Genomic DNA, 10380 nt, shown 5'->3' with positions numbered 1-10380 from the left:
CACACACACACACACACACACACACACACACACACAAACACACATGCTGTCCGCTGGTCTCAGCCTCCTCAGGTGCTGCTGAAAAGATCTTCCTGCACTTGTGAATGTCTTTTCCTGCAGAAGTCCAGGGCGCCGTGTAGAGATGGGCGATCTCATGATGACATGAAGGTGGGCGTGAAAGGAGCAGCAGAATGATGGGGTGACAGAGTAAGCACAGTGATGTCAGATCCATGCATTAATTATCATAAATGAGTCCTGCAGCCTCTGGAATGAACTTTGTGTTTATCCTGCAGGATTACAAGATTATTTTTTCTCTCTCCTAACACATCCTTGACCTGAGCATCTTTTCTTGTGCCAAACCCAGCTAATGATGATGAATCAGTAGCGACAGCCGGCCTGTCCACGGGATGAGTTGTTATTCAGATAAGCCGCGCTCGCATTCATTTGAAGACTTATAAATGCGTCTGGGCTGGCGTTTTGACGGCCTGCGGCAGACTGCTCAGGCTGATTGATGTGGCCGCTGCGTGCCTTGTGTCGGCCAATGAAACGCTCCGGCTGCAGCTGGAAGACGCCCCATTTATCAGCACTTTAATTATACAACAAGAGTGGCTGAAGACCCTGTTACTCTAAGGGAAATCGCCATTGTTATGCCATACCTGTTCTGCGAAAGCAATTCACGCTGTGTTGATATTTTGCTGGCCAAGTCCAGAGATAATAGATGATTTATTAGCACTTTTCCTCCAAGCCTCTGGCTCTGAACTCGGCGCATTTAGTTGATAAAAAACTGCAAATCTCACAAACTGTCTGTCATACAAACAAGACATTTATGTTCAATTATGGCAGCTTTAGAAAATACTGTTTTATGGAATGAGAATTAGCACATTATTATGAAGTAGCTGGGAAATTATACATGTTTTTCTTTTTATTACACAGAAAGAAACATTTTAGAAAGTGGAGCAGCGCCTTTTACTCCAATACCCCTAAATAAAATCCAGTGCATCCGACTGTCTTCGTTATAAATCCCCTCATTTAACGATTTAAATTTATTATGAATCCAGATGTTCTGGAGGCTTTCAGAGGTTTGTTAGAGAAAATCAGAGAACAAACAGCTTCATGAAGACCAAGGAAGGCAGCAGAAAGGTCAGAGAGAACCATGAAGGTTAAGTTATAGGACAATATCCTGAGCTTTCAGCGTGTCAGAGCTCGGTAGTGGGAGCATCATGCTGTGGGAAACAACTTCATCTGCTCCAATGTGCATGAACAGGGGACAGAGATCAGTTAGTCCTGGTTCAGTTCAGCCCCATAGGTGGTTCAGTATTTATGGATTTTGCTCCGATGCTCAACTTGATGTATATGAAACTTTATTAGAAATTTATTTAGGTTTATTTCAATTTTAATGGACATGAAAAAGAAAGGAGAAAAGAACGTGCAGAAAATGTTTAAAGGGAAAGAAAGACGGGAGTAGAGGAGAGAAAGAGGGGACACAAGTCAGATCTGCCTCTAGACCTGCAGAAAGAGAGAAAACTAAACCAAGAACAAACAAACATGCGTTTATAGAATAAATTAAAACATCACAGATAAATACATAAACTAAGTTAGATGTATTTAGTGGCAACACCAGCTTGTCTTCATAGAGCATATTTAAAATATTCCAATGGAAATGCAGCTGGGGAAGCTGAGATAACTTGATGAAATGATGAAATGAACTGACTGATGTCTGGAAAGCTGCCAATCCAGAAATGCTGTTTATTTTCTTTGGTTCTGATTGGCTGAACCCAAAGAGCAGATATAAGGCAGACTGTAGATGTTAGCTTCTGCGCTAGTTGTAGGACGGTTTCCACTGTTCATATTAATGCATTTTAAGGTACATTTGGGTTTTTTATCATTAAAATAGGCAGTTTTTCATTTCTAGAGTAGGTCTCAAGTCTTAAAGGATTTTAGTTTTAGTATTTTTCATCTGTTTGATGACAAACTGATTTTTTGTAATGACCCTGATGAAGGCCAGCAGCTGAAACTCGCTGGTTTCTCAGTGCTTCAGGTGTTTCTGGCGTCCTCACACTGAGATTTTCTTCAGCAGAGGAAGGGAAGCTGTTGAGTTCATAAAACTAAAAACTGGAAAACTACTTTTCTCTCTGCTGAGCGATTCAGGATTTGGTTGCTTAAGGACTTCCTTCCTGTCCACTCGCTGCAAGAAGGCAAACACATTTTCCAAAGAGAAAGCAGCAATCAGACAATGCACTCACGTTTCATGCAACAAAAATCCAGTGATTGGTTATGGAAAGAAACGCTGGGAGGAATCAGTGGAGCAGGTCAACTTCTTCCTGTTGTGGTGATTAAACCTCCTTTTGTCTCTGCCTCGTTTTAATCACGTTGCTGCTCTGCGTTCACCAGATGGTCTTTGTGTCAGATCGCTTCTTGATTTTGTTTCAGGGTTCATCACACATATTGTTCAGCAATGACTAAACAAAACACAATAGATCAAAGGGTAGTCCTGCGTCAGAATGGTCCAGTCAAAGTCTGAACTCCAGTTGGGAGTCTTTGGCATCTTTACATATGGAGACTCAGAGCTGTAGCTTTAAAGAAAAAGATGGTTTTACAAAGTGTTCATTCAGCAAACTGGATATAAATTGTTTCAGTTACACAAAACGTTGCATAATTTCCCTTTGACTTAACGATGCTCTGCTGTCTGTCATGAAATCCCAATAAAATCCATCGAATTTTCAGTTGCAAAGGGGCAAAAGCAGCTCAAACGGCTTTGCTGCAGTCGTGGTTTTGTTGTTTTGCATTTGTCTTGGCCACATACTGAGCTCTATTCTTAGCAGCAGCTTCTTAACATCAAAACTTCAATTAGCAAGAGCCAATTTCCTGCAATATAGGAAAAGGAAAAAGCAGTCCCCTGGGCTCCACTTCAGAACTTTATTAAAGCGCTGCGCAACACTCCTTAATTTGACTTTTTCTTACGCGCTTTCCAACCTTTAGGTCATTGGAGGATAGAATCCGCCCTCAGCAAGATTTGTGCTTTACTGCTGTGGAACAATGAGTAATTGAAAACCTGTAATGTGCAATCCCAGAACCAAAGCCAGAGCTGGCAGTCGGTTAAAAAAATGCTGGAGTTAAACGTTTGAATCCCAGAAAGAGGACGGGATAAATGGTCCTTGAGAATTCAGCGTAATCTCTGTAAATCCCAGATGGATCTCTTCTCCTGCCGGGATCTCAGACTTAGCCTGTAATGCTCTGCTGCATAAACCGTGAATGGTCATTCAGCAGTTTGAAGGGCATGGTAATGAAGGCCAATGGAAAACCTATTTTAGGCACATTCAAGGCCGAGGGATGATTAATTAAGAGAGTAGGGAAACGTGATAAATTTTGTCTTTAAGGGGATCCCAGTGGAAAGATTCCTGCATGTTAGACGTGCTCAGCATCGGTTAGCAGGAAAACAGCTGCTGTGTGAAACGTGCGCCGACTCCAGCAGCTCCCAAACCTTGGATCTGATGTTTCCACTGTTCCTCCTGTCACATTCCTCTAACCAGGACGCTATTATGGGAAGCAATCGATGTGAGAGCCCAAATAAACAGGGCAGCGCATCCAGCCGGTTGCATGTAGCCTCATTTTTGACGGATAGCTTGAGTTTTATGAAAAACATCACAGAACTCGGCAAGAGATCTGACGTGTGAAAGTAAAACTAATACAACAACTGAAGATCCTAATTATTAGACTGGTGTCTCTGATCTAGAGTGGGATGTTTCTGGAAATCGAAAATATGTGTCTGGGTTCATACCGTCTTATTTTCCAGCCCATATCGACGTGTTAATGATGGATTTGATAGAAATCTATTTCAGCAGAGTCAACCTCTCGCCCAGTGATGGCTGGGATGCGCTCCAGCATCCGGCCCACACTGTTGTTGTTTCTCAAACAAAGATGAAGCCAAAATGGAAAAGCTGTGAGTGAGAAACTAAACACAGCATCATCAGTGTCTCACAACATGGTTGCGTCAGGTTTCTGCACAGCTCGGCTTGGCCTCAACCACAGCATTGAGAGTTAATGGTTGACTTTCTGACTGCAAGGTGCTGAAGTCCTGAGTCTGCACAAGTCTGGGTAATCAGCTGTCGCCCTCTGTGCTTCTTGTTATCCAGACTTTGTGCTGATATGCTGTGCTTGTTTTTCTCCAGACAGCGTCGTGGCCAAACATCTCTACTTTTACCTAGAAGTCAAACATAAGCCAAGCTGCCATATTCATTTCAGAGAGAAGTTTTCTCCTGCTTACCCTTCCTAATAGGTTTGTCATTAAATTGAAGCTGCAGCCTGTAGAGGCTGATAGATTTCTGGATTTTTTTGCATTTTCTAAAAGCATTTTGCAGTCGGACCTTGCAGTGAACACTGGCACCTTCACTCATAATGTTTCTCCTCATAGAATGATTTGCTTTAAAGGCCACTGCTAATGGCTTTGTGTTTACACTCCATATGTAGGAAAACAGGAAACTTTTCAAATGTTTTCTGCTTGTAAAATGATTTGTCAGACATTTCGCCTCACATTTAACTTTAAATAGTTTTGAAATCAGTTTGCACAGTGGTACAGATGGCAGCACTGCTGGTGTTTTACTGTAAGGAGTTTGCATGCTCTCTGTGTGTGTGTGTGTGTGTGTGTGTGTGTGTGTGTGTGTGTGTGTGTGTGTGGGTTCTATCCAGGTACTCTGGTTTCCTCCCACATACAGGCCAACAGTGCATTCAGATCTGTTTAGTCAGTTTTAATTGAAATCAAGTTTGTTTTTCTAGAAAGTCCGGTTCGTTTGCGAAGGTTGTGATGCGCAGTCAAACTCTGACCTGAACTCTGGTTCGCCTACGGTCTCTGTTCAGCTGAAGTGAACCCTGATGCTGCTTCACTACACATGTGAACGCCAAGTGGGCTGGAAATCACTCCAAAAATAGGAAGCGGACTACAGCGCAGGGCATTCTGGGTAAATACAACCAAAACAAACGTGCTAGCCTAGCATTAGCATGAGAAAGAAATCCTACAAGCAATAAAATCTGACACTTTATTTTTGCTTCCGTTTGTGAAGGAAGTTGCGCTCAGTGTCTTCGTCAGATGTTGTCATGTCACTTCACTCAGTGGTTCTTGGTGCGGCGCCCCTGCAGGCGAGGAGGGGAACAGGTTTTCAAAGGGTTTGGTTGGTTTGACTCAGAGCAGAGAGAGAGAGAACCACAGCAGCTGAAAATGGAACAAATGTTGCAGCTTTGGTTCCCAGTAGAACCAAGTCTATCGGACTATCAGGTGTGAAAACACTCTGAAAGCCTGACTGTTTGGTTAATTGGTCTCTCTGAACAGTCGTCGGGTGTGAGTGTGTATGCTTGCCTGTCTTGTGTCTCTGTGTCGCCCTGTGATGGACTGCAGGCCTGTCCAGGGTGTCCCTCGCCTCCTGCCAAATGACTGCAAGCGATAAGCGCCAGCCCCCCAGAGAACCTGCAAGGATAAGCAGGTGTAGATAATGGCTGGATGAATAGTTTCGAAATCGCTGGCGACTGGCAGCAATTGCTTCTCTTAAGTCCTTGCTGATGTCTCTACACTTTAGTGTTGTGTGAACACAGAGCCGTATGCTAAAATGTCACATCTGCTGCTTTTAGTCCGTTTTTTCACACCTGTGGAGGATCATTTAATTATCTAGATTAACTTTCCTTTTAATAACTCGTTGTTTCACATGGTGGTTTTCATATTCTGATACGTGAAACTGAACAGAAAGAGGCTGTACTTTGGTTATAACAATATTGTTTTACTGAATATGAATCTCTTCCAAAGAGAAGTTTGTAAATCTGTTGAATTTAAAATGATTGGCTCTTCCAACAAAAAGCATAACAATGTCTTTAATGCTTTCTGTGGAAGCAGAATGGACACCTCTGAGCTTTGCATTGTGGAAAGAAATTCACGCTCTCGTGTTACGTAGGAAACGGTTAGAAACCTTAGAGCAATTAGCAAGTTAATCATTCCCAGAAGAGAACTGCATGATATTTTCTACAATTGCTTATCAACTTTAATTTGTGACTAGTTTAGCTACAAATTGGAGCAAACTGAACATGAAGCCTCCTCTTTGTCTCTGCAGGCTCATATCTTGTGTCCTCTCTAAACACAAATCTCTGTCAGTGTGATTGTTTAAAATGTGGCTGATGTAAGTTTGTATTTTCCGGAGCATATCATCTGGTAGAGGCGTCAGAAACCTAAACACATGCTGTCAAACAGAAATCTTCTTTCTCATAAAATGTCTTCTTGAATAGCCTCTACGTCCGTCAGGAAACACGGAGCGTTTCTCTGGCTTCTCCTCCTCAGAAATATTATTATCTTTTTACCAATAACCTGTTCTGCACTGAATTCACAGAGCGTGCAGCAGAACGCGACATTGGCTGTTTCACTGCGATATAGAGAAACTCATTTTATTTGTTTATTACCCACTGGATGTTAAAGTGATCAGAAAAGGCTGCATGTTATTCAGAAGTTCTGCTCACGCATATGCTAAATAATATTGTGTGTGGAATATTGCTCTCTGTTTATAAATGCGAGGGTCACATTTTCTTTTACTAAACAGCTGCATTCAAAGACTCTTTGGTTCAGACATTTGCTTCCAGTTAGTTTACAAACACTCGCCGCCTGCATGGCAATGAATGTTAATTTGAGGTTATTAATGATTTATTTGAAGAGTCGTTTTTCCTGAGTGGATTAATCAACAAGCTTTAGAGATTCAACAATGAATGGCTGGCAGGAACGGATTTACATTCATCCATATGTGGTCAAACCTGCATGTACAGGCTCAAATATATGCAGACATACATACAAAATGTTGCCATTAAAGAGTGTTTACTCCTGTTCGGTGTCATACTGGCAGCAGAAAAAGATTTGTTTGACAGAACTGAACTGGGTCGTATTCAGAGCAAGTCCAAGGAAACTGTGGAGATTTAAGATTTATAAAAGTCTTTTGGAGCCATTTCTAAACAACTTTAGATTCTAAGGATGTGACTGAGTAATCAAACTCTGATGCGGACAAGAAAAGTGAACTCTGGTCTGGATACAAACCTCGGTCTGGGCTGGGTTAGTGTGAAAGCAAACCGCAGCAGCTGAAAATGGAACAACCTACTGGACTGCCAGGTGAAAACACCCCAAGATGTTTTCACACCTTAGTTGTTTAAATGTTTACGAGCAACCGAGGAACTACTGAAGCTCAAGTCTACCATGAATATTAATGTGTTGGGAAACCAGCACCGTCCGCAGCGAAGCAGCTTTTAATAGAAGTGGAACGAATGAGTGGCAACCAAGAAAAATGCTCCAAAATCAGGTCATTTAGGTTCCACTGAAATTGTTTTATCATCAAACGAGACTCAAGGCTGAGATCTGTCCAAGGTGTACACCCGCTGGTCCTTGCAGGATCCAGAAGGAGCTGGTGCCATTTCCAGCGGCCATTGGGTGACATAAATATGTACTAAGATGAGGCTTTCTTCAGAGCATAAGAACACAGCAACGATTGTCATTCATGGTGGTGGTAGCATCAGGATGTGGGGCTTTTAGCAGTGGTATTGGTATGCTGCAAAAAATGGGTGTATCTGTTGAAAATAAAACTTGCTAAGAGACTTTTCCCCAAACACCAGCGGGGTGTGCACATGTTTCAGTCTACATGGATACTTGTGACCCATCTGTTCTTCTATAAACTATTCAAATAATTAAAAGCCCAACATAAAAATGAGATTTCTTCATCATTGAAGAGAATGGAGTGAAACTAAAGTGAAATAGTCACTGTGTTAATGGCAGGTCAGATTTCCTGATCCTTTAAAGTGTTTTGGCTGGTTTACAGAATGAAGAGAAGGAACAGAAACACATCATTTCACCCGAAAGTTACAATTTACAGGATGCTTTTATGTGATACTTCACCTGCATCAAGGCTGATGAAATTCTTTGAGCTGGCAGGATTTCAAACCGATCGGCATCCTTCAAGCAACACAAAGAGAGTGGCTTTAAATTGTGTGATCTGTCCTCACGCCTCTTTTTCAAACATTGGACTGAGTCCTTGGTTGGTCGTAAAGCTGAAAGCAGACGGAGAACCTTTAAAGTGACTCCAGCACCTGAAAGTAGAAGTATTTTTCCATTTTCATATGCAGAGCTGAAGTAAAAACACGTTAGCTCACAACTCATTATATTTATGCTCATTTACTTTAACCCCAGCTCACTTCCTGCTGCATATTAAACCACAGGAGCTCAGGATATTCATGCATTTTCAGTGCCCTGATTGAAAGTCTGACCTCGATAATGTGACACGGTGCCAGCAACACAAAAGAAACGGATGAAAAATATGCTGGGTCCATTGGAGATTTCATTTTCAAGCACAATACAAAAGCTATTCCTTTTTCACGAGTCTCTGTTTCTCTGTACCACCCACAGGGCCCAACTGCTATGCGGACACAGAGGTGATACCAGCCGGGCGAGAGGTGAAGATTGATGACTGCACAATCTGCTACTGCACGTATGAGGAGGGCACGTGGCAGATCGAGCGGCAGGCCACCTGCAGTAAAAACGAGTGCTAACAAAGCTAAAGACTGGCACAGGTGAGGAGGGGCGGAGGAGGCAACGCCCTCGCCGAACCACATGCACACTCTCGGACTCTCACCCAGTCCACTGATGATCAGGGTCGGACAGCGGCGCTCCAACAATTCAGCATTTCTACAGCAGTCACTCCCCAACGACTGAAAATGCTTTTATGAAAGTTTCTAATCTTCACACAGATTATCTATTTATCTATGTATTAAATTATTTCTGAATATATTCAAAATATAAGGTCATGCTGAACTAGTGAGAAGATATTTTTTATAGTTTCTGGATTTTAATAAGCAATGTACTGGACCAGAGGTCAACAACAACAAAAGAATGTACAGAACACACACTCACACACACACAGCTGTCTCTGGAGGTGAAAAACCTCAATGTCTGAACATGTGGTGTCGTCATGACCTGACCCAACACCAGTCCGGTGCTCGTAACGGCGCCTGACCCAATCTGTCCTGAAAACAGTCCAGAACTTACCCAAAACCAGCCCGACGTCCATTCCAACACCAGTCCTCATCACTGACCAGTCCTGATCTTTCCCTACCGTAACCCTGACAACCAGGCCCATCTTCAGTCCTAACTGGTTGAAGTTGGGCCTGTCAGCAGCAGAAGGCCCGAACCCGTCCAACACCACTCTTCACACAATGTTGACAAATGTCCCAACTTGGGTCCTGACTGCGCCGACCACTAGTCCCAGCAGAAGCACCAACACCAGACCAAACACCAGCCTCTACATCCTTACAATACTAATCTTCAGACCAGTCCCAACATTGGTCCCAAGACCAGTAACAACACCTGGAACCCATCCAACTCCTCTCCTGACACCAGTCTTGACACATGGCCCAACTTCAGGTCTGACCCGTCCCAGCAGAACTCCCTCCTTCCAGTCTTGACACCACTTCAGACACCAATCCCTCTACCACCAAAGTGCAGAGCAGACCATCTTTCTATAACCAAAGGTGGCCAAATGGTTGCTGTGTAAGACGACCAAGTTCAAAGTCAATACTGAGAACTGCTAAAGTATTCACACCCCCGAACAGTCCCACATTTTCCCACCTCAGTGTTTTTACTGGAATTTTAAGTGATAGACTAAAACAAAGTCATTCATAATAGGAACTCTGCATTTGTATTTAACCCCCATTTCCTCTGTGACCCCCAAATAAATCCAGTACCACCAACCTATAAAAGTCACTGGATCAGAGAAGAAAGTCCACCTGTGTGCATTTCTGTTTTAAAATGGTCTAATCAAAGTCCAGACCTTAACCAATTGAAAGAAAAATGCTTTCTGACCAATTTACCAAGAACAATTATGTCAGAAATCCAGTGTAGGTGTGTAAATGTAGGGAGGAAGCTCAGAGTGGTGAGCTGTCTCACCTGTCAGTGTTTTGGACTGAGTACACATGCCGTGTTTCATTTTCCTCCCACTCTACCACCATGTACTATTTTGTTTTGCTTTCTTGGTCCATCACAAAAATTCGAGTAAACACATTGAAGTTTGTAACATAAAAAACGTGAAACGAAAATCAAAGGTGTGAATACTTTGGCGAAGCAGCGCTGCAGTGAACCGAAACCAGAGGGTAATTCAAAGGGACTCGACTGTTTCTGCTTTTCTTTCATCTTTTCTGGATGTTCAAATGTGCTTTGATTTGAAAGTGCTTTTTTGTATTTCTCTTCGTATTGGTGTTCATGTTTGAAACAAATGCCAATCTGTGCTCTGTAAATGCTCAAATAGTAACTTTTTATAGTCCATGTCGGTGGTGTTTTGTATTGACGGTCTTACAAATGAATAAAAATGTTCCTGCTTT

At 42.5% G+C, this 10380-nt stretch overlaps 1 protein-coding gene across 1 annotated transcript in view; it reads left to right on the top strand.

Annotated features, from left to right (window-relative positions):
• The window catches only part of vwc2 (von Willebrand factor C domain containing 2), a 52328-nt gene extending 41948 nt beyond the window's left edge, over positions 1 to 10380 (top strand). The window contains exon 4 of the mRNA XM_008430062.2: positions 8414 to 10380. Within this exon, the coding sequence (XP_008428284.1) occupies positions 8414 to 8556 (143 nt within the window). The 3' untranslated portion in view covers positions 8557 to 10380. The remainder of the gene's footprint in view (positions 1 to 8413) is intronic.

This window comes from Poecilia reticulata, linkage group LG15 (genome assembly GCF_000633615.1).
Source record: "Poecilia reticulata strain Guanapo linkage group LG15, Guppy_female_1.0+MT, whole genome shotgun sequence".
Classification (NCBI taxonomy): domain Eukaryota; kingdom Metazoa; phylum Chordata; class Actinopteri; order Cyprinodontiformes; family Poeciliidae; genus Poecilia; species Poecilia reticulata.
This window is presented reverse-complemented; position numbering and strand designations above follow the sequence as displayed.